This window comes from Zingiber officinale, chromosome 8B, assembly GCF_018446385.1.
Source record: "Zingiber officinale cultivar Zhangliang chromosome 8B, Zo_v1.1, whole genome shotgun sequence".
In the NCBI taxonomy this organism is placed as follows: domain Eukaryota; kingdom Viridiplantae; phylum Streptophyta; class Magnoliopsida; order Zingiberales; family Zingiberaceae; genus Zingiber; species Zingiber officinale.
The window spans coordinates 59,499,069-59,519,675 of record NC_056001.1 but is presented as its reverse complement, the minus strand read 5'-3'; the positions used below and the strand labels follow the sequence as shown (position 1 = coordinate 59,519,675).

The window sequence follows — 20,607 nt, the reverse complement described above, 5'->3', positions numbered from 1 at the left end:
TGTGCTTGTTATTATATCAGGATTAAGAGCACACACTTCCATAATAACAAAGGTCTTGTTCTTTTATACAGTCAGTATAAAAAGACTCTACCTTAAATGGTCCGGCTCAATACACTCAGAGTGTACTAGTGTAATTTTATAGTCAAGATAAACTAATACCAAATTACACTACGACTATTCTAATAGTTTGTTCCTATCCATCTTAGTCGTGAGCTACTATTTATAATTTATAAGGAACTGATAACATGATCTTCTGTATGTGACAACACACACCATGTTATCTACAATATAAATTAATTGAACAACTACACTTAGCATATAAATGTAGACATTTGACCAATGTGATTCTTTATTTCTAAATAAATATTTATACAAAAAGCTAGACTTTTAGTATATATTCCAACATGCAGTTTGTGAGATACATCAAGCTACCTATTATCCGAGAATATTCCAATTGCGATATGGGCTTACGATGGTTTTTCGCTAAGTGTTGACTTAGATCTATAGGTGTTTTCACTACAAAGAGATCATACGCGTTGAACCTTTTAAACACTAACTCTACATAATAGGATTGTGTCAAAACTATCCCATTGGATGTCCTGAGAATTTTAATTCTCAATATAACATCTGCTAGACCCATATCTTTCATATCGAAATTCTTGGTCAACATTTTCTTTGTACTCATGATTACCTCATGATTACTGCATATTATAAGCATGTCGTCTACGTATAGATATACCATTACATGGCCTTCAGGTGCGTTTTTGACATAAATGTATTTGTCACATTCATTTATTTTGAATTTGTTTAACAGCATTATTTTGTCAATTTTTTTGTGTCATTGTTTAGGTGCTTATTTAAGTCCGTACAACGACTTAACAAGTCGACACACCTTTTCCTCTTTTCCTGGAGCTACGAACCCCTCGGGTTGCTCCATATAGATTTCTTCTTTCAACTTACCATTTAAGAACGTAGTCTTAACATCCATTTCATGTATTTCAAGGTCATACAGTACTGCGATGGCTATCATCACTCGTATGGATGTAATCCTTGTCACCGGTGAGTAGGTATCAAAGTAGTCAAGGTCTTCCTTTTGCTTGTACCCTTTAACTACAAGTCTGGCCTTATATTTGTCAATTGATCCATCAGCTTTATACTTGTGTTTTAGTATCCACTTACAACCTAATGGTTTGGTACCAGAAGAAAGGTTTACTAGTTCTCAAGTATGGTTATTCATGATGGACTCGATTTCACTATTGACGACTTCTTTCCATATTAGGGCGTCGGGACTAGAGAGAGCTTCGCTTAATATTCTTAGGTGCATTTCCGACATAAAGGTCATGAAGTCTGGCCCGAACGATTTCTCAACTCTAGCTTGTTTGCTCCGACGTGGCTCTTCGCTTTGATTCTCAATAGTCCTTTTATGACAACTAAGTTCAGAAACATCATTTTCGTTAGAACTCTCGTTGTCATTACTTGGAGTGTTTTCCCTCTTATTTAGGAATACATTTTCAAAGAATATCGCATTTCGAGATTCTATGGTTGTTCCCACATGAATATCAGGAATGTCTGATTTGTGAACTATGAATCGATATGCGCTACTGTTATGGGCATATCCGACAAATATCGCATCAAACGTTTTAGGTCCGATCTTTACTTGCTTTAGCGTGGGTACTTGGACCTTTACTAAGCACCCCCACACTTTCAGGTATTTGTAAGATGGCTCGCGACCTTTCCATAGTTCATATGATATTTTATCATTTTCCTTGTGAGGGATTTTGTTGAGAATGTGGTTTGCCGATAATATAGATTCCCCCCACAAGTTCTTGGGTAAGCCTGAATTTATCAACAAGGCATTCATCATTTCCTTTAATGTCTGAATTTTACGTTCGGCAACACCATTTGATTGAGGGGAGTAAGGAGTCGTTGTTTGATGGATAACGCCAGATTCTAAACAAAACTCATCAAACGGTGCACCATATTCTCCACCTATATCGCTATGAATTATTTTAATTCGTTTATCAAGTTGATTTTCAACTTCTGTTTTATAGGTTTTAAATGCTTCTAAGGCTTCATCTTTATTTCTTAAAAGAAAGACATACCAGAACCTTGTGCGGTCATCGATAAAAGTAATAAAATACTTTTTATCTCCTATAGTTTGCACGAATTTTAAGTCACATAGATCACTATGTATTAACTCTAGAAGAGTTGTTGACCTTTCCACTGAATGAAAAGTAGTCTCGTCATTTTTGCTTCCACGCACACTTCACATTTGTGTGTTTCGTCAACATTGACGTTTGGTAATAAATTTAATTTGACGAGACGTTTCAGAGTTTTATTATTCACATGCTCAAGTCGATTATGCCATAAATTAAAACACTCAACAACATACCTGGAAGCTTTTATTTTATTACCATCAAATTCAAGGTGTATAGTCATTACAACAATTTTGAACAGACTCTATTCTAAGTACCCCTTACCTACGAAGACACCATTCTTCGTAAGTACAAAGTTGTTGGACTGGAACACTAGTCTGAAATCGGCTTTAATAAGTGCTGATTCAAAAACTAGGTTCTTCCTGATGTCGGGAACATGGAGCACATCAATGAGTGTTAGCTCCTTCCCAGACGTCATTTTCAGAACTACTTTCCCAAATCCGATGATCGGGGATGTCATGGAATTGCCCATATAGAGCTTTCTTCCACTTATCGGAGTATACTTGGAGAACATCGCTTTATCAGAACAGATATGACGTGTCGCTCCAGTATCGATCCACCACTGCTTCAGGTTGTCCACCACCATGTTGGCTTCAAACACGACTGTAGTGAGATCCAATTCCATGTCGTCAGAAGTTGCGACCTGGTTCACAGCATCTTTCCGACTCTTGGTTTGTTTCTTTGGGTGTCTACAGTTTTTGGACATGTGCCCTGGTTTTCCACGGTTGTAGCAAGTGTTGGGGTTGCAAGGTTGCAAACATAGTCCCATATTGAAAACACATGGAAAAGATCATGGGTTTATAAAAGAAAAGATATCTCCATTGACATGAGGCCTTTTGGGGAGAGCCCAAGAGCAAAGTCATGAGGGTCGAGGCCCAAAGTGGACAATATCATGTCATTGTGGAGATATCTAAATTCTTTTCGATCCTATAATTGGTATCAGAATCCGGATTGCCAGAAGGTTTAACCGCCGACTGTGCATAAGAGCTATGGTCTGATTGAGCCATGTAAATACAATATTAACCTCGAACAAAGAAAGTGGGGGCTCCTATGTTCGGATCAAGAGAACTAGACACCAAGCAGGAAGTCCTAGTTGCGACTAGGCAACGAAGTCCTAGTAGGTCGGGTGGACCGAGTGGCAGGAAGGCCTGGTGGGTGGAAGATCAGACGTGGGAAGCCTATGGTCCTTTGTTTGAGGGGGGATTGTTGGGGTTGCAAGGTTGCAAACATAGTCCCATATTGAAACACACATGGAAAAGATCATGGGTTTATAAGAGAAAAGATATCTCCATTGGCATGAGGCCTTTTGGGAAGAGCCCAAGAGCAAAGCCATGAGGGTCTAGGCCTAAAGTGGACAATATCATGTCATTGTGGATATATCTAAATTCTTTTCGATCCTATAGCAAGTGCCTTTGAACTTCTTGCCTTGGGTCTTCTTTTTGAATTGCTTCGGCTTCTTGGCGTTCGGCTCAGCCAAGTTGGACATCTCGTCGACTGTCCGCTTCGTTCCTCTAGAGTCGGATAACTTTTGATTATCTTCCTCTATTCGTAGCCTTAGGATCAAGTCTTCAAGTCTCATCTCCTTTTACTTGTGCTTCGGGTAATTTTTGAAATCCTTCCATAATGGAAGAAGTTTCTCGATTACCGTGGCTACTTTGAACGACTTGTTCAGCTTCATGCCTTCAGCATCCAGATCATGCAGTATCAGTTGCAAGTCTTGGACTTGAGAAGTCACGCTCTTGGAATCCACCATCTTGAAATCCAGAAATCGGTCGATGATGAATTTCTTCAACCTGGTGCTTTCGGTTTTGTATTTCTTTTCAAGTGACTCCCATAGAGATTTTGCTGTCTCTATTGAACAATACACGTTATACAACATGTTGTCCAATGCGTTGAGAACGTAGTTGCGGCACAGGAAATGTCCGTGCGACGATGCATCGCATGCAGCCTTACTATCGGAATTACCTTCCGTAGTGACTGGCGGGTCTTCATGCAAAAATCGTACGAGGTTTAACGTTGTCAGGTAGAACAACATCTTCTGCTGTCAACTTTTGAAATCGGCTCCGTTAAACTTTTCTGGCTTCTCTCCAGATGGAACGGTGGTCGGAACCGACTTTTCTTCGTGTGGAACGACGGTTGGAACATCGTTGATCGTAGTCATCTCAGTTTGCACAATATTGTTTTACGTTTGTCTAACCGATTGTCTTTAACGACGAACTGTTGGCTCTGGTATGGTCGTAGTCGCTTTACGACTGTTGGAGCTGTCGAGGATTACTGCTGGAAAGGATGCAGACTGAAATCGTCGAGGCTAGTGTTCAACACTATCTCGGTAAAATGATATTGCTCCGCTATAGATGCTAACGGATAGCAGCAATTCGTTTCCAAGATACAACGACATTGTCTCGGAGTAGCAACACTACAAACTTCGAAACCGACGAACCTTCTCGTAGGCTTTTTGGACTCTGAATGCAAAAGGAATAAAGCTACTCTTAGATGCTTGGATGAGTTGATTGAATGAGTGCGTTTTTTCAACATCTGGGGGGTTCTTCTTATACCAAGTGAAGAGGTGAGGACTCATCTTGACCGTTTAATCCATAGGAGTGCATCCATTTATATTGCACTTGATCTGGGCCTTTAGATTTGAAAAAGGTTGTAACCCTTTCATATAGCCTCTGATCTCAGTCGTTGGATCAAAGAGTTGTATCTTTCCAGATCCCTTCTAATCTTAGCCGCCAGATTAATCCTTTCAGTCTAACGCTTCATATTAGATCCCGTCACCAGTGGTCCGATCGCGACTCTTCGCGATCAATGCTCCAGACAGCTCCGGTCCTTCTACAGAGGAGGCCCGGGGCAGAAAAAAAAAGTCCAAAATAAATTTAGGCCCCAACTATTAAGGCCCTAATTACATGCCTAAAAAGATAAAAGTAAAAAAACAATATCAAAAGATTCTGAAATATGAATTTGAGCCTAACTATTCAAGACCCCAATTACATGCCTATAATACATAATACTAAAAAAAAAAAATATTTTGACCCTCTCAAATTATGGGCCCAGGGCCATCGCCCAGTGCTGCCCTCCTCCAGGGCTGGCCCTGGCTCTAGATCGCATCATTTGCGATCTATCACCATCTTCGATCCAATGGTTGTCACTCGTTTGCCTAGTCAACTGTCTAGTCATCTCTCCTTGCACGTACCCCGTGCCACGTTATGCCGGAGTAGTACTGTCACCGTCGCCTGGAGTATAAATTTAAGCTCCTCGCGATGATGTGAAGTGCAAAGTGCGCCAATAAAGCACTCATTGCGTCCGTGCACACGTGGCGGGCTCACAGGTGCAAGCACCTGCTCGCCCATAGGAAGAGAGCACCTTATGCTTTTCGTGTTAACTCCAATAACACATCAATATATATAAGGAGACAATCTCTCCTTGTTCTTTTAGATGTGAGACTATTCCCCATCTATTAATTTTAGGTTTCACTTTAAACAATTAATTTCTCATTCATCTATAATCGATTTTGAGCAAATCAATAGTCTAGATTTATCTACGCGAAATGTAGATTTCGAATTTGAAATCAATTCTGACTTTCATCGACTGATGACATCTCGTTTTTCCATTCGAAGAAACCGTATTCCAACATATATCAATACCATAACAAAACATTTAACTCAAATTACATTAAGAACACATCAAAATCATAAAGTATAATTTCCTTGCTTCCATGGATACGGTGGAGTGGCAAAGTACTTTTTGCCACCATACAAAGGTAGATCCGCTACATTAGTGGTCCCCCTAGTGCCGGCCCCACGGATATGGAGGGAAGTTCATGCAGGTACACAGGCCATAGGCGCATGGCGGGGTAAACCCTAGGTCGTCAGTTCCTGAGAATCGACCCTTGACCATTACGCCAGAAATACCATACGCTTACTGTCTGTGCTGCGTCCTGGGGGCTATTTTTTGCCACTATACAACGATAAAGTATTTGGTGGATTCATAAAATAGCATGGTTCAAAATTCAACTGAGCAAAGATAGGCTTTATAGTAAATTTTCATATGTGGAGGATGACTGCTGGGGGAATTGCCTCGAGCACTTTCATATTTATTCAATGTACAAACTAGGGAAGCATTACTACCTCCAAGATTAGTCAGCTTTGTAAGAGTCTAGATACTTGGATTAACAAAATATGATACAATACTTAGGGAAATAAATAAAAAGATGTGCTAGGTTTAATAATAGGTGGACTATGAGAGAAGATTGTTTATCTTAGTAAGAGAGTATCTTTGATTTAAATTATCATGTATAATTATGTAATTATCAAGTAATCATGTGATTATGAGGAATTATGTTTAACCTTTGGAATGTTTATTTTGGAAAAAAAATTGAAAATTCTAGAATCACATAAAACTTCATCCTTCTAACTTCTAAGATAATTATATTCCAAATTACATCCCACATTTATTAAGGTGGCGACGTGCTCCATTACAAAAAATCACATATTATTTAAATTAAAAAGGATTAAATAATATAACCTATAATTAAAATTATAAATAATAATTTTCAACCCTAACATTAATCGTGCGAAGTCATTATAAAAAAAAATTAAAAATAAAAATAAAAATAAAGATTTTCCCCAATACATGGGCCACCCGAAATCAGGATCAACCCCTTAAGTGAGCCGGGCTGCTTTGTGCACTTTAAATTGGATTACAATAATCCATAAACCTAAAACCTACTCTCCACTCCTTCACAGCTCCGCACGGCACCGCTGCCGCCGCCGCCACTTCTCCTCCTCGCCGTGTCCGTCTCCTTCCCGAGGGATTTTGTTTCAATCCCAGGTATATTGTTGATTGATGCAGTAATCTGAAGGATTGTCGTTTGGTCCCTTCGACACCTAAATTTGTAGCTTATGTTGCTTGAATGTCCGTTTAGATTCTGAAATTTTTTTTTTTTTCGCGAAACAGCTGCGTCTCGCCGGTTTTAACTTAAAATCCTATCTTGTTCGATATTCTGTCATTTTATTTCGCTTGATGTGGTTTACCTGCAAGTGGAGGTGTTCGCAAAGAAGGGTCTTGCCTGAATTTTACGACTGTATACCTTTTAAATTGCAGTAAAAAATGGGGAAGAAACGAAAACACGAGGAGGCATCGAAAGCTCCGAAGGAGGAGGAAGTTGCTCAAGAGAGACCCAAACGCACTCTTTTAGGGTGGAAGGACGGTGAAGCTCCTAAGGAAGATAATTCTCCGACATTTAGAAACAAAGAGAAGGTTCTTGTCACTTGTTCCCGCCGAATAAATCACAGGTTGGTATCAGAGTGTCTTTTATGCTAGTTTTTTTAAAAGAAAAAATTATTTTCGGTCTGTAGATTGAAGTTAGTATGATGGTGCTATAGGTACCGGCATTTGATGGTGAATATTGTTTCCCTCCTTCCACACTGCAAGAAAGAAAGCAAAATTGAGTCCAGAGCAAGCAAAGGAAGTACTCTGAATGAGTTGATAGAGTTCTGGAATTGCTCTGGTTGCTTGTTCCTTGAGGTAAGAGCCACATATAAATAAGATAACTTCAAATTCCTTTATTAAGTTTAGCTGTATAATAAAATATAAATTTATAAGTTTCTTGTTAATATACCACTGATTCATTCAGAGAAGAGTTTAGGTGCATGTAGGAAGTTGGCCAGATATGCTTCTACTATTATTTTTAAATGATTACATTGTTATTTTCAATGTTATGATGTGAAGTTGCAGTGACCATTCTTTTGTATATAGCCTAGTAGCATATCTTCATAAAAAAGAATCGATAACAGTCTGAAACAGTCTTCTTCAGGTGTTCTTGGTTAGGCAAGTGCATATGAACATTTTCTAAGAGATAATGGATGTCTGTTCAATTTCCTTATATAATCTTGTATTGGTACCTTAAGAATTAAGGATGAGTTGCATTTGTAAATTCTGATCGCAGTTCTATTTGCCATGCTATCATATTCTTATGTTTAATTGTTGTGTTATAATGTATATCAGTGCAGGAAGCAAAAAGATCTTTATCTCTGGATGGTGAAGTCTCCTGGAGGACCTTCTGTGAAGTTCTTAGTTAATGCAGGTAAACATTCTCCACACTGTCATACGAGATCATTTGAGTTTTTTTATGAATTTTTGGGCACTTGTTTTGTCTGTAAAGTGCACACAATGGAGGAGCTAAAGCTTACTGGCAATCATCTAAAAGGATCACGCCCAATTTTGACATTTTCCTCAAATTTTGACAATGAACCTCGCTGGAAACTTGTGAAAGAAATTATTACGCAGGTTTGCCATTCTTTATATGTCCTTGTCTCTTGACCAATTTCTTTTCTGCAGCAAACAATTTTTACATTGTTTCTTATCCTTAGCATGCATGAGAATTTCAATATGGATGATTAGAATACACGATTGAATTATATGTTTCAAGCTCTGTATATATGAAATTGACCATCTGTTTCTTACTCTTCATGTTGTTTTCAACAAAGTGATGGTTGAAAAATAAAATTTCATCTACGAATCAATAATGGATTTGCATTACTGAATTTCATGATTTTTGATTTTTTTAGTGGTTTCTTTAGCACTGGTGTCACAATCCTTTAAGGTTGCATGCTTGGGTGGAATGATTGGGGTGGGGTTGAAGGAGTTAAAAGGGAATTCTTTTAGCTAGGAATTAGAAAAAGGGGGCCATTTTCTGCCAATTTTGTTATGCTCAATGTTTGATGAAGAAACATTGGGTGGAAAGACAAGAAAGCTGCATACTGCAATGTGATCATCCATGAATAATTTTCCTATTTTTTCATCTCTATCCTCTCTCCTCACCCTTTCTAAGCAAGATAAATGGAAATTACAACATAAGACTGATATACAGTGACTTATTTTATAGGAATTGTATAGTTATAAGCAGTAAAGTTTCCTAGTAGAGCAAGCAAATGCAAAGATTCATGAGATATTATGTATGGAGTTGAGAAGCTCCTTTATATTGCTTTGTGGCTTCAAGAGTCTTCTCATATACCTTAATGTTCTTGTTCTACACCAATGAATATGTGCAATTACAGTTTCTCCTTAAGGCTATAAAATCCTTTATATGTCAAACTTATTAGACATGATCGTTCTGTTGGTGAAAGTGATTCAACTTGTATTTCTTTTGTTTTTGATGCTAAAGACTAAATTGTTGTTGTAGGGAGTAAATTCATATATTTTTCTTCATATGCAGATTTTTGGTACCCCGAAGGACCACAGAAAAGCTAAGCCTTTTCATGATCACGTCTATGTGTTTTCAATTGTGGATGATCACATTTGGTTTCGGAATTACCAGGTGAGGTATCCTAAATAGTATAATATCTTTACAACATTCTGGATTCTGCAAGCATAGCAATATTTTTTGTTTCTCTTTTAGTTTTTCCTGTTGGATATGAATGCCATAAGGCATCATACATTTGACAACATGCCTCTTAATGACTTTTTGCTTTAATCAAGAAAATTTAATATTGTATTTTTAATTGATGTCCATTTCCTTTCCTTTCCTCTTATTACAGGATTTTTTTTTAAATTATTATGTAAATGAATGTATTTATCCTAATTGTAAGAGTCCAAACTTTTGGATAGCGGTCAGCTAGTCTTAACAAGAGGCCTATAATAAAATGTAAATCTTGTTTTTTAATCTACGTCTGTTATGCAAGTTTGCAAGCTTCCATGAACATGCTTTAGCAAAATTCGATATACAATTAGAAAAATGATATGCACAAGGAAAAAAACTCAATGAAAACCTCAAGGGTAGACACATAAAATCATGGCCCACCATTTCACTTTTTGTGGGCCCCATCATTTTATGTGTCTATCCTTGAGGTTTTCATTGAGTTTTTTTCCTTGTGCATATCATTTTTCATACAATTAACTGTCTGATGGACATCACTGGCATTCTTATCTTTTATGAATACATTGATGTAACTCCAAGAAATGAAATCTCAAGGTGCAAAGTAGTTTTGTTATCTTAATAATGCAAGTTGCTGCATATCATGATTTTAGTCAAATTCCAGTTTAGCTGACCCTTGTCTCTAGCTGGAAACTATTGCTCATGGAGTGAAGACCCTGGTCCTTATTTTCCTGATCTTTCTGTTTTTCCTTTATTGCTTACTGTATGGTTTTACGTGAACTAAGTGGCATTGAGTCGAGATATACCATCGAGAAATTCTTTATAACTTTCTGATATTCCGATGCACTTTCCTTTGGGTTGCAGATCTTGGTTCCTCACAATGAAACAGATAAGGTGGATCGAGGTGGTCTAGACAAAATGTCACTCGTAGAGGTACGCAAATCTTCCGGCAAACTTTGCATGCTCTTTTTACAGGGATGAAATGCAAACTACTATGCACAGGTTGGCCCGAGATTTTGTTTGAACACGATCAAGATATTTGGCGGAACTTTTGGCGGTCCGACCCTTTACGAAAATCCATATTATGTGTCACCAAACCAGGTAATCACCGTTTGCTAGCTTTAGGAAGGTTAAACTGCAACATTTCTGGACGATGAGTATCTTGTGTTTGCTGACTCGTCTTATTCCGTACCTAGATCCGCGCGATGGCTAAGAGAAAGAAAGCTGGAAAATACACCAAGAAACTCAAAGCCAAGATGAGGAGGAAGTTGCATGAAGAAGCGAATCCCTTGGAGCCTGATGAGTTTGCAGATCTTTGGAAGGGGGAAGAATAATAACGTTACAGCTCAGCGAAGCTTCGAGCTTCATGATTCCTCCTGGCCGGATGTTATTTGGATTTTAGATCTAAATAGTGGCTTGTTTTCCTGCTACTACCTTATCTTCGAATTAAATCTTGGCAATCGCCAAATATTGATGTTAAAAGTAGAGCAGTGAACTAGTTTTAAGATGTTGAACTGAATGTTTCAAGGATAGAAGATTTTATATTTCAGTCTAGTCTCTGGCCGTTACGTCCGTTAGTGACCGACCAATTTAAAGAATTCAGAGAGTTTCTAGATTTTAAATTTAATTTTATTAACAATTAATTACTTGACGACGGGTTTTGGGGGTTTTGAAGGGAGGGTGAGCGGGGCCCGCAGCGAATCCACCAACCGAAACGACGAGCTGTCGCGGACGTGACGCTGCAAGTAGCTGGTTGGGGACTCGGCGCACGTCCATTCCGTGGGTCGTGACACGGACACCACGTGTCCGCTCCGGCGTGGGGGCCCCCGCGGTCGCTTCCTGGATCCAGTGCGCACACGCATCCCCCTACTGGCTCCTGCTTGGCCCGTCCGGCGGGCCCCGCGCTAACGTGTCGGGCCCCATGGAATCAGAGGAGCACACGACGCCCCCCTATTTAATGGCCCGAGGGTTCATTTCGCCCTCCCCACCGTCCCAAATCCGAAACCAGAAGCAGAGTCCGGAGGAGGAAGAAGAAGAGTTCGATTTCACTCTGCTTTTCTCGATTCGAATCGATCCTCAGCCTTTCGATAGAGCCGGAGCAGATGACGAAGCAGAGTTTGATGCTTACGGAGGAGCACGCCGTTGCTGTGGTCGCCGCCGCCGCTACAACGTTTTCAAACTTCCCCTATCCGCCCACCACCGCCGCCATCCTCAGCTATCCCGGTTACAAGAAAATGTGTTGCCAAATCGACCTCGGAGGCGGCGGAAAACGCAGTTCGTGGATCGAGTTCATGGCCGCAGCAGCGTCTCCGACTCAGATCAAGTCATCGGCAGCGGCGTTGACGGCCTCTCTTGGAAGCGGAGACTACGAAAGATGGATGGTGAGTGTTACTGTTAGGGTTTGCTGGATATGGTCTAAATCAGACGTGGATTTGAGCCCGGGAGTTTGATTGGCGGTGTTTGCGCGCAGGAATTGCACCCGTCGGCATTGCACAACTTCGATGAGCTCATGGACGCATCCAAAGGGAAGCAGATCGTGATGTTCCTCGACTATGATGGTACTCTGTCTCCCATCGTTGACGACCCTGACCGCGCCTTCATGTCCGATGAGGTGAGCTTGTTGCCAGGAAACGAAAAAAAAATGAATTGTTTAGGTTGGTAATTTGCTTTTCAAACTCATGATCTGGTTAATTACTTGCTGGAACTAGATGAGGGAGGCCGTGAGAGATGTAGCAAACCATTTCCCCACTGCTATTGTTAGTGGGAGGTGTAGAGACAAGGTACGTTCCTGCCCTAGCACAAGAATTAGATTACTTTTGCAATCAGGTGTTTTCCATTGCCTTTTAACACTTAATTTTGGTGCTCCGTCTGTTCTGGATCAGCTTTCAAACTTTGTGAGATTATCAGAATTGTACTACGCTGGAAGCCATGGCATGGACATCAAAGGCCCCATTCATGGACACAAGCACACGAAAGCCAAGGTCTATTTTCTTGTGTTCACAGTACCTTTCTAACTTTTCTTTGAAGATCCTTATTTTATCTTCTTGGTGATACAGGCAAAAGCTGTTCTGTTTCAGCCCGCCAGTGAATTCCTTCCCATGATTGATGAGGTGAGCTTATTCATTCCCGGATCCTGGTTAAAAATTCTCCCTTTGTTTTACCGCAAGGCTAAGCAATAATTTGCTAGTTTTAACTCTCTGTCTCTTTCAAGGTCTACAAGAAGTTGGTCGAGACAACACATAGTGTTCCGGGATCACGAGTGGAGAACAATAAATTCTGCCTTTCCGTTCACTTCCGCTGTGTTGAAGAGAAGGTAAACGCGTGATAAACCACTGCAACATTGATTCTCCGGCTACTTTCTTACAAATTAATCTAGTAGTTTTTTGCCATCTTAATCACAGAAATGGAATGCACTATCTGACAAAGTCCGATCTGTTCTAAAGGATTACCCCAAACTGAGGCTTACTCATGGAAGAAAGGTTAAAAATGTTAATCATTATCTTTCAATCCCCATCCAAAAAGTTGGCCACATTTCATTTCTGTGAACTGGAAATCCCCTGTCGCTTGAGTATGACTTTATGATTGCTTCTAAAACCTTAGGTCATGGAGATTCGACCGACAATTAAATGGGACAAGGGGAAGGCTCTTGAGTTCTTGTTGGAATCTCTCGGTATATTTTTTCTACCAAATTCCATCTAAAGTAATCTTCATCTGTGCTGCTCATCATAATGGAAACATGATCATCCAGGATTAAATAACCAAAATGACGTATTCCCTTTGTACATTGGAGATGATCGTACTGATGAAGATGCTTTCAAGGTGAGTGTGTGTGATCGTGCATTTATCATTTATGTGTCGTCGTATCAACAGACAATAAAATTAAACAATTACATGTGTTTTTCTTTTAAGTAGGTGTTGCGTGATAGAGGACAGGGATTTGGCATTCTTGTCTCAAAGATTGCAAAGGAAACAAACGCTGCTTTTTCTCTCAGAGACCCAGCTGAGGTGATTACAAACTTCCATCTTTAACTTGTTTGTCATTCTTTCCTCAATTCCAAGTTCATTAATCAACTGTTTGGGTCCTCGTTCACAGGTTTTGACGTTTCTGCGTCGTCTTGTGGAGTGAGAATCAACACTGGTGGAATAGCATCCAGAAATATAAGAACAAAGAACAGTTTTCCCCTCCCTTTCTTTCATTTCTACTCTTTAAATTTTGCTGTATCGTCTCCCATTTGGGAGTTGGCATGAAACCTTTATTTACCGGTTTTCCTGCCCCATTTATATATTTGTGTGTAAAGTTTATGCTGGATTGTAAAATTAAGCTCGCTTTCTACTGCAAAAGGTGGCAGTGTTGATCCAATTAAACAGCTTGTACTGTACTCCTTCAAAGTAATAAGTTGTCTCCTAATGTATGACTTGCATTTTTTAAATGATTTTTTTTTCTTTTCCATCCATTTTCATACGTGGATAGATAAATTCTTGAGTTAGGCAGCGACTGTGGGAAAGGGAAGCAGAATAACTCAAATGACTTTTCAAGCAATCATCATGGCTTCAATTGATCATTAAACAGTTTTTAACTCTTTGTTGATAGTGTTTTACGTGATGTATCTTGGTTTAGATAAACTTCGCAATATCCGTTGAGAGAATGAAAATAGGAAATAGATTGGATTTATTGAAAGATACAACATCTATGCAAAAATCAAAAGAACATTTAAAAAAAAAACCTTCAAAAGTGTATTTCTTCAACAATGATAGGATAATTTTAGTCAAAACACTTCAATGTGTGGAAGTTTGGAACGACTATATAATGCGACAAATGTATTATATAGTGTCTTAGAATTTTCTAAGATTCAGGAAACATAATAAAATCAGTCATGTTTTTTTTTTTTTTTTTTGGATGTATTTGATGGCCAGGATGTGAGACTGGATCATCCATCTTTAAAAAAAAATTATAATCATTAATTAAAGATTGTAAATTTATATAACAGTTTGGATCTGTGTTATTGTGAAATATCCTTTTGAGGTGTAGACAGTTATTTCTATTAAACTAGATATACTCAATGAACCAACTATTCAATTGCCCGTCTAGCTCAGTTGGTAGAGCGCAAGGCTCTTAACCTTGTGGTCGTGGGTTCGAGCCCCACGGTGGGCGTCTCTCTTTTTTAACAAAAAATGCAGACACTTTTTTCCTAATTTACATATCACCATAGTGAGAATAACCTGGATAATTGCTAACTATAAAAATTAAAAATATATATATATAAAACAAGTTTCGACCTATTTGTCATTAAAAAAATATTTTTACTCAATATTAATTATTATAACAGCTGGATCAAAAAATATTTTTTAAGAAAAAATAAAATTGAAATAGTAGAAATATCATTTTTTATTTATTATCAAAATAATATTCAACACATTTTTATTTTTAAAAAATATCTTTATTTTTTCAACACTATTGTAATAATTAACCGGGAAAATTACCAAACAAAAAAAAATTAAAAACAAAACAAAAAAAAACATCTTATGTTAAAAAAATTATAAAAAAGAAGTTCCGATCTAGTTGTCATTAATAAAATATTCTTACTCGATTTAATTATTATAACAGTTTGGATCAAAAAATATTTTTTTAAGAAAAAAACAATTGAAATAGTAGAAATATCATTTTTTTTTATTTATTATCAAAACAATACTCCTTTCCTTATTACATTTTTATTTTTAAAAATATTTGGCCGTCAAATTAGTATTCTAATTAACACTCGTTAATATTATATCGTAATAGTAATTGTTACACATCCTTAAAAATCAAAGAATTTTTAAAAATAAAAATAGATTGAGATGATGAGACATTGTTTTAATAATAATAAAAATAATTTTTTCCATGCCAGTCAAAAAATCATCCTTTACTTTTGCCCAAATAACATTGATTAAAATTATTTTAATATTGATAAAAAGTACTTTAAACTTAGTCAAAATGGTTTGCACTAAAAACCAAAGTTTTAGGATTTATTCATCCTAAATAGTTATTTAATCTCACCTCGGTCAAAATATAAAATTGCTCCGACTTGTATAAATTTTAAAATTACTTTAATAATGCTGTAGCAATATACTTAAATTAATTTTAGCTAAAACTATTATAATGTAAAATAGTTTGATAATATTGTTTAGTACCATGCTAAAGTAAGGTTATCTATATAGATAAATCTATATTTTAAATATTGTTATAGGAAATTAGTCTAAAGCACAGATCGACTTTAAACTGACATAAAAAAGAAACACTAAACCATTTACGATGAATTTTTTAAAACATTGGTCAGAAAAAAAATTACATTTAACTTTGGGATGAATAATTTTGTTGGAACTAAGATTATTGTGATGTGATCAATAAGTTAAGTTAGGTCTTATCATAATTTAATTATGTGTTTAAGTGTGCAGGAGCTTAGGAGCATAGAGAGTCGAGCAAAAGACACAGCTAGCGAGAAGGACGGCACGGGAGGGAGCCGACGAGCTCGGTGCGTCTGATGTACAAGGCGCTGCGGAAGAGTACGTGGGCGGACGAGAAGGAGGCGCGCTACGTTTCCGAGGGACGAGAAGTCGGAGCGGAAGGTTGCTCGAGAAGGCCGAAATTGGGTTCTAGTGAGCCTTATTTCGGTTGGCTGAAATCACTCAAGCGAACGGAGTTGGAGCGAAAGACCCGGACCGAGGCGAGCAGCACCGGAGCAGAGGGGCCCGGAACCATTCCGAGTGCCCGAAACCATTCTGGGCACCCGCGATTGACTTTTGACCAGGATTGCGTCAAACGTGATCCGTTGCGAAGGGGATAAAAATTTATCCTCTCCCAGGCGCCTAAAACCCTTCCAGGCGCCCCGACCAAGGCTATAAATACAGTCTTGGTCCAGAGGCTTTTAATCAACTAAAAAATTGTAATTCCAACACTTGTGCGCTTCCATATTAGTTTAGCTTTTTCTTTTTGTGCTTCAGCGCTGTAAGAGGCTTCTTCGCCTGAAAGAGATACTAGTGCGATACTTTCCTTGGATTAATAACCTCCCCGGTTGTAACCAAGTAAAAATCTCTTTGCCTCTTCTTTTCTATTTTATTTTCTTTCTTAATTTTATGCCAGTGTTTATTTGAAAGTTCGAGAAGGGTTGTTCTTTATTTTTACAAGGCTATTCAACCCCCTTCTAGCCGGCCAACGCGATCCAACAAGTGGTATCAGAACAAGGATGCTTTAGGAGGACTAACCGCCGATCGAAGCAAAGACGATGACCGAACAGAGCATATATCCGCCGAAGTTCGAAGGGGAATTCGCTACCTGGAAAAAGCGAATGCATGTATTTTTTTAAAATGAATTTTGAGTTATTGTTAATTATGGAATTCAGTTTTACAGCACTAAAAGGTAAAGAGAAATATCGGTGGACAAAAAAGGATTAGGCCGACTACCTGGTAAACGGTAAAGCAGAGTACCATCTGCTGAGCGTTTTTTCGCCACAAGAAGTCAACCGAATCGGCAACTACGACTCCGCGAAGGAACTTTGGGAGAAGTTCCTTGAGCTACATGAAGGGACGTCTGAAGCCAAGCTCGCAAGATGGGATCTACTTCGTAACCAGCTCACCAATCTGTGACTTGGAGAAGATGAAACAACTGCGCATCTGCACTCGAGAGTTAAAGAGCTTATCACCGAACTTTCGAATCTCGGAGAAAAGGTAAGTAACCGAGATTCGCTAAGGTACACACTAAATTCTTTTCCTAGAAATACGAAATGGACATCACTAGTAGATGTTTTTTATATTTCTAAAGACTTAGAAAAAATTACTTTGGAAAAATTATTCTCGACATTTGAAGTGCGTGAATTAAGATGTGCAGGTACGAAGGAGTCCAAGCACAACGTTGCTCTCAAAGCATCGAGAGACGAACCTGAGTCAAAGTCTTCTCTCGACGACGAGGAAATGGTTATGATGTAAGACATTTTAAGAAACTATGTAAGTCTAGAAATACTAATCATCCACAAGGTAGAAAGAAAAGGACGATCCACTGCTACCACTGCAATGAAGAAGGGCACGTTAAGGACAACTACCCCAAGCTAAGGAACAAGGACAAAGACAAAGGTAAGAAGCCTGTCCAAAAGCGCAAGGTCTTAAAGGCGACGTGGAACGATACGTCGTCCGAATCGGAAGTCGAGGCTTTCTCCAAACTTGCATTAATGGCAAGTCATCAAGACGACGACTGCGATTCAAGCTCTTCAGAAATGAGCATCGAGAGCATCGATGAAGGGGGAGCTACGTCGGAAGAAAGCAGCAGTTCAGGGGGAGACACGGATAACGAGATCGACAAGGTAAATCATGTACGATTTCTTCCTCCTGACAAATTATTTAAGTTCGTTAAATTATTAACAAAAGATTGCTGTAAATTAGAAAAGGAAATTAAAAATTTAAAAGTAATTCTAGCTAAATCTTGTCCATTAGAAGAATTAGATAAAGTAAAATTAAAAAATGAAAATTTGAAAATATAAGTAAATAACCTGAAAAATCATACTTGTTCAACAAATACAAATTTTAGAAAATACAACAATTTAAATTGGTATTTTAGATATCATGAGAAACAACTCAGAAAAAATTCAAAAATGTATGTCCCTAAGAAATTTTTAGTTAATCCAGTAGGTTGGAATCTATATTGGGTTCCAAAGTCTTGTTTAACTTAAACTATTAATTAGATTTAGCGCTTTCAGCGAGAAAATTAAACAGTTAATTTCTTTATGAGACTTTGTCTAAGAAAGTGATTGTTATTTTAATAACCAAAAAGACCTAGTGCCTCGCCACTGCCTGGAAGCCAAAATATTGAAATGAAATGTTTAATTAACTTTCAGACAAAGCATTAAGGTCAAAATCTAGTCTTCTTTCACTTAGAAATATTTCTAAAAATCATTGAAATAATTTTCAAAATTCTCTAAGTTTTAACCCTTAGTTTTTTCTTAAAACCTCATTTTTTATGTGATCAAAGGGGGAGAAGGAAAATTATAAGTTTAGGGGGAGGTAGACTACGATTTTTCTATCTTTTTGTACTTTATTGTAATATTAGTTATTTTATTTTTATGTCTATTTACCCTAGCTTAACTTGGGTTACTCATATCAAAAAGAGGGAGATTGTTGGAACCCCAAGGTTGTTTTGATGTGATCAACAAGTTAAGTTAGGTCATGTCGTGTTTTAACCTTGTGTCTAAGTGTGCAGGAGCTTAAGAGCACAGGGAGTCGAGCAAAAGACGCAGCTAGCGAGAAGGACGGTACGGGAGGGAGCCGACGGACTCGATGCGTCTGAGGTACGAGGCACTGCGAAAGAGTACGTGGGCGGACGAGAAGGAGGCGCGCGGCGTTTCCGAGGGACGAGAAGCCTGAGCGGAAGGTTGCTCGAGAAGGCTGAAATTGGGTTCGGGTGAGCCTTATTTTCGGTTGGCTGAAATCACCCAAGCGAGCGGAGCCGGAGCAGAAGACCCGGACCGAGGCGAGCGGCACCGGAGCAAAGGGGCCCGGACCAAAAGTCAACTTTGTTGACTTTACTGGTCCGGGCGCCCGGAACCATTCCGGGCGCTCGGGATTGACTTTTGACCAAGATAGCTTCAAACGCGATCCGTTGCAAAGGGGATAAAAATTTATCCCCTCCCAAGCGTCTGAAACCTTTCCAGACGCCTCGACCAAGGCTATAAATACAGCCTTGGTCCAGAAGCTTTTAATTAACTGAAGAATTGTAATTCCAACATTTGTGCGCTTTCATATTAGTTTAGCTTCTTTATTTTTACGCTTCATTGCTGTAAGAGGCTTCTTCGCCTGAAGGAGATACTAGTGCGACACTTTCCTTGGATTAACAACCTCCCCGGTTGTAACCAAGTAAAAATCCCTTTGCCTCTTCTTTTTTGTTTTATTTGCTTTCTTAATTTTATGCAAGTGTTTATTTGAAAGTTCGAGAAGGGTTGTTCTTTATTTTTACAGGGTTATTCAACCCCCCTTCTAGCCGGCCAACACGATCCAACAAATTTTTCATTGTGAGTAATTCATCGCCAAATTTTATAATGAAAACATATAAATTTGTCATAAATTTTACGATGAATTATATTTTTGTTTTCAAATTTATTACAAATTGATAACGAAAATAAAATTTATAGTAGAATTCATAAAGCAGATTTATCGCAAAAAGGCCGATCGATTATAACAATAGATTGATATGTCTTATTCGGATTCTGTGGGATCATAAAACGACTCAAAATCTATTCGATTGACAAATCGATTAGGGGTTAATTTATGACTTTCCTAAGCGTCTAAAGGAAAGTTATGATGCAACGGCAGGGCATCCAGGTTGTTACTCAGACACCCGCGGTTCGAGCCCCAGTTATGACGAATTTATAAGAATTTTTTCTCCAAATGGGGTACACAACTAAAGGATACTAGGCTCCTGGGCTGCCCATTGCGAGCGCGGTCACCCCAGGCTCGACGTTACCCAGCCTGATTAATCATTTTCGATTTACGATGAATCCCGAATTCGTTCCAAAATTAGCGACCAATGCTGAATTCGTCCCAAAATCGTTGCTAATTCATCGCCAAAATTGGCAGTGAATTCAGGATTCAAGTCAAATTGGCAAAGAATTCGAGATTCATCATTAATTGACAATGATCTTGTCCGAGAGTCGAGACGATGGATACTAGGGGCGTGGCGCTCCTGTTGACCGTTGGTGGACTTCTCGTTAGTGAAACCTACAACCACAACAACGTCAATGCCGAGTCGGGGAGGGGTTCCCCGGCAATGACCCTCTGATGCTCAAGTCAACCTCCAGCAATGTAGAAGAAATGAGGAAGCAAAATGGTAGGGTACTGTACCTACAGTAGAGATTATGCATACCTCCGTCGGAGCTTGGAGCCATTTATATAGGGCTCCGGGGAAGCGCATGCACGCTCCTCAAGGCATGCACGTGTCTCAACGCTTATCCTGAAAAGATGTATCAGAAAAGTGTCCCTGACATCATACCGCAACAA

At 38.7% G+C, this 20,607-nt stretch overlaps 2 protein-coding genes and 1 non-coding gene across 3 annotated transcripts; all 3 read left to right on the top strand.

Annotated features, from left to right (window-relative positions):
* The first annotated feature begins 6,904 nt into the window (after positions 1-6,904).
* On the top strand, positions 6,905-11,145 carry LOC122014986 (ribosome biogenesis protein BRX1 homolog 1-like). The gene is made up of 9 exons (XM_042571569.1): positions 6,905-7,046; positions 7,320-7,510; positions 7,601-7,742; positions 8,223-8,301; positions 8,380-8,504; positions 9,433-9,534; positions 10,456-10,524; positions 10,594-10,692; positions 10,788-11,145. The coding sequence occupies exons 2-9, from the start codon at positions 7,326-7,328 to the stop codon at positions 10,923-10,925; spliced, it is 939 nt and encodes a 312-aa protein (XP_042427503.1). The 5' UTR covers positions 6,905-7,046; positions 7,320-7,325; the 3' UTR covers positions 10,926-11,145.
* Positions 11,146-11,550: 405 nt separating this feature from the next.
* LOC122014985 (probable trehalose-phosphate phosphatase 6) lies at positions 11,551-14,039 on the top strand. The gene is made up of 11 exons (XM_042571568.1): positions 11,551-11,972; positions 12,062-12,202; positions 12,300-12,371; positions 12,474-12,572; positions 12,648-12,701; positions 12,803-12,904; positions 12,993-13,070; positions 13,192-13,261; positions 13,340-13,410; positions 13,504-13,596; positions 13,685-14,039. Exons 1-11 carry the CDS (start codon positions 11,694-11,696, stop codon positions 13,715-13,717), a joined length of 1,092 nt encoding a protein of 363 aa, XP_042427502.1. The 5' UTR covers positions 11,551-11,693; the 3' UTR covers positions 13,718-14,039.
* A 631-nt stretch (positions 14,040-14,670) lies between these two features.
* TRNAK-CUU lies at positions 14,671-14,743 on the top strand. The gene has a single exon. It is a non-coding gene; the product is annotated as a tRNA-Lys (tRNA).
* Positions 14,744-20,607: the final 5,864 nt, after the last annotated feature.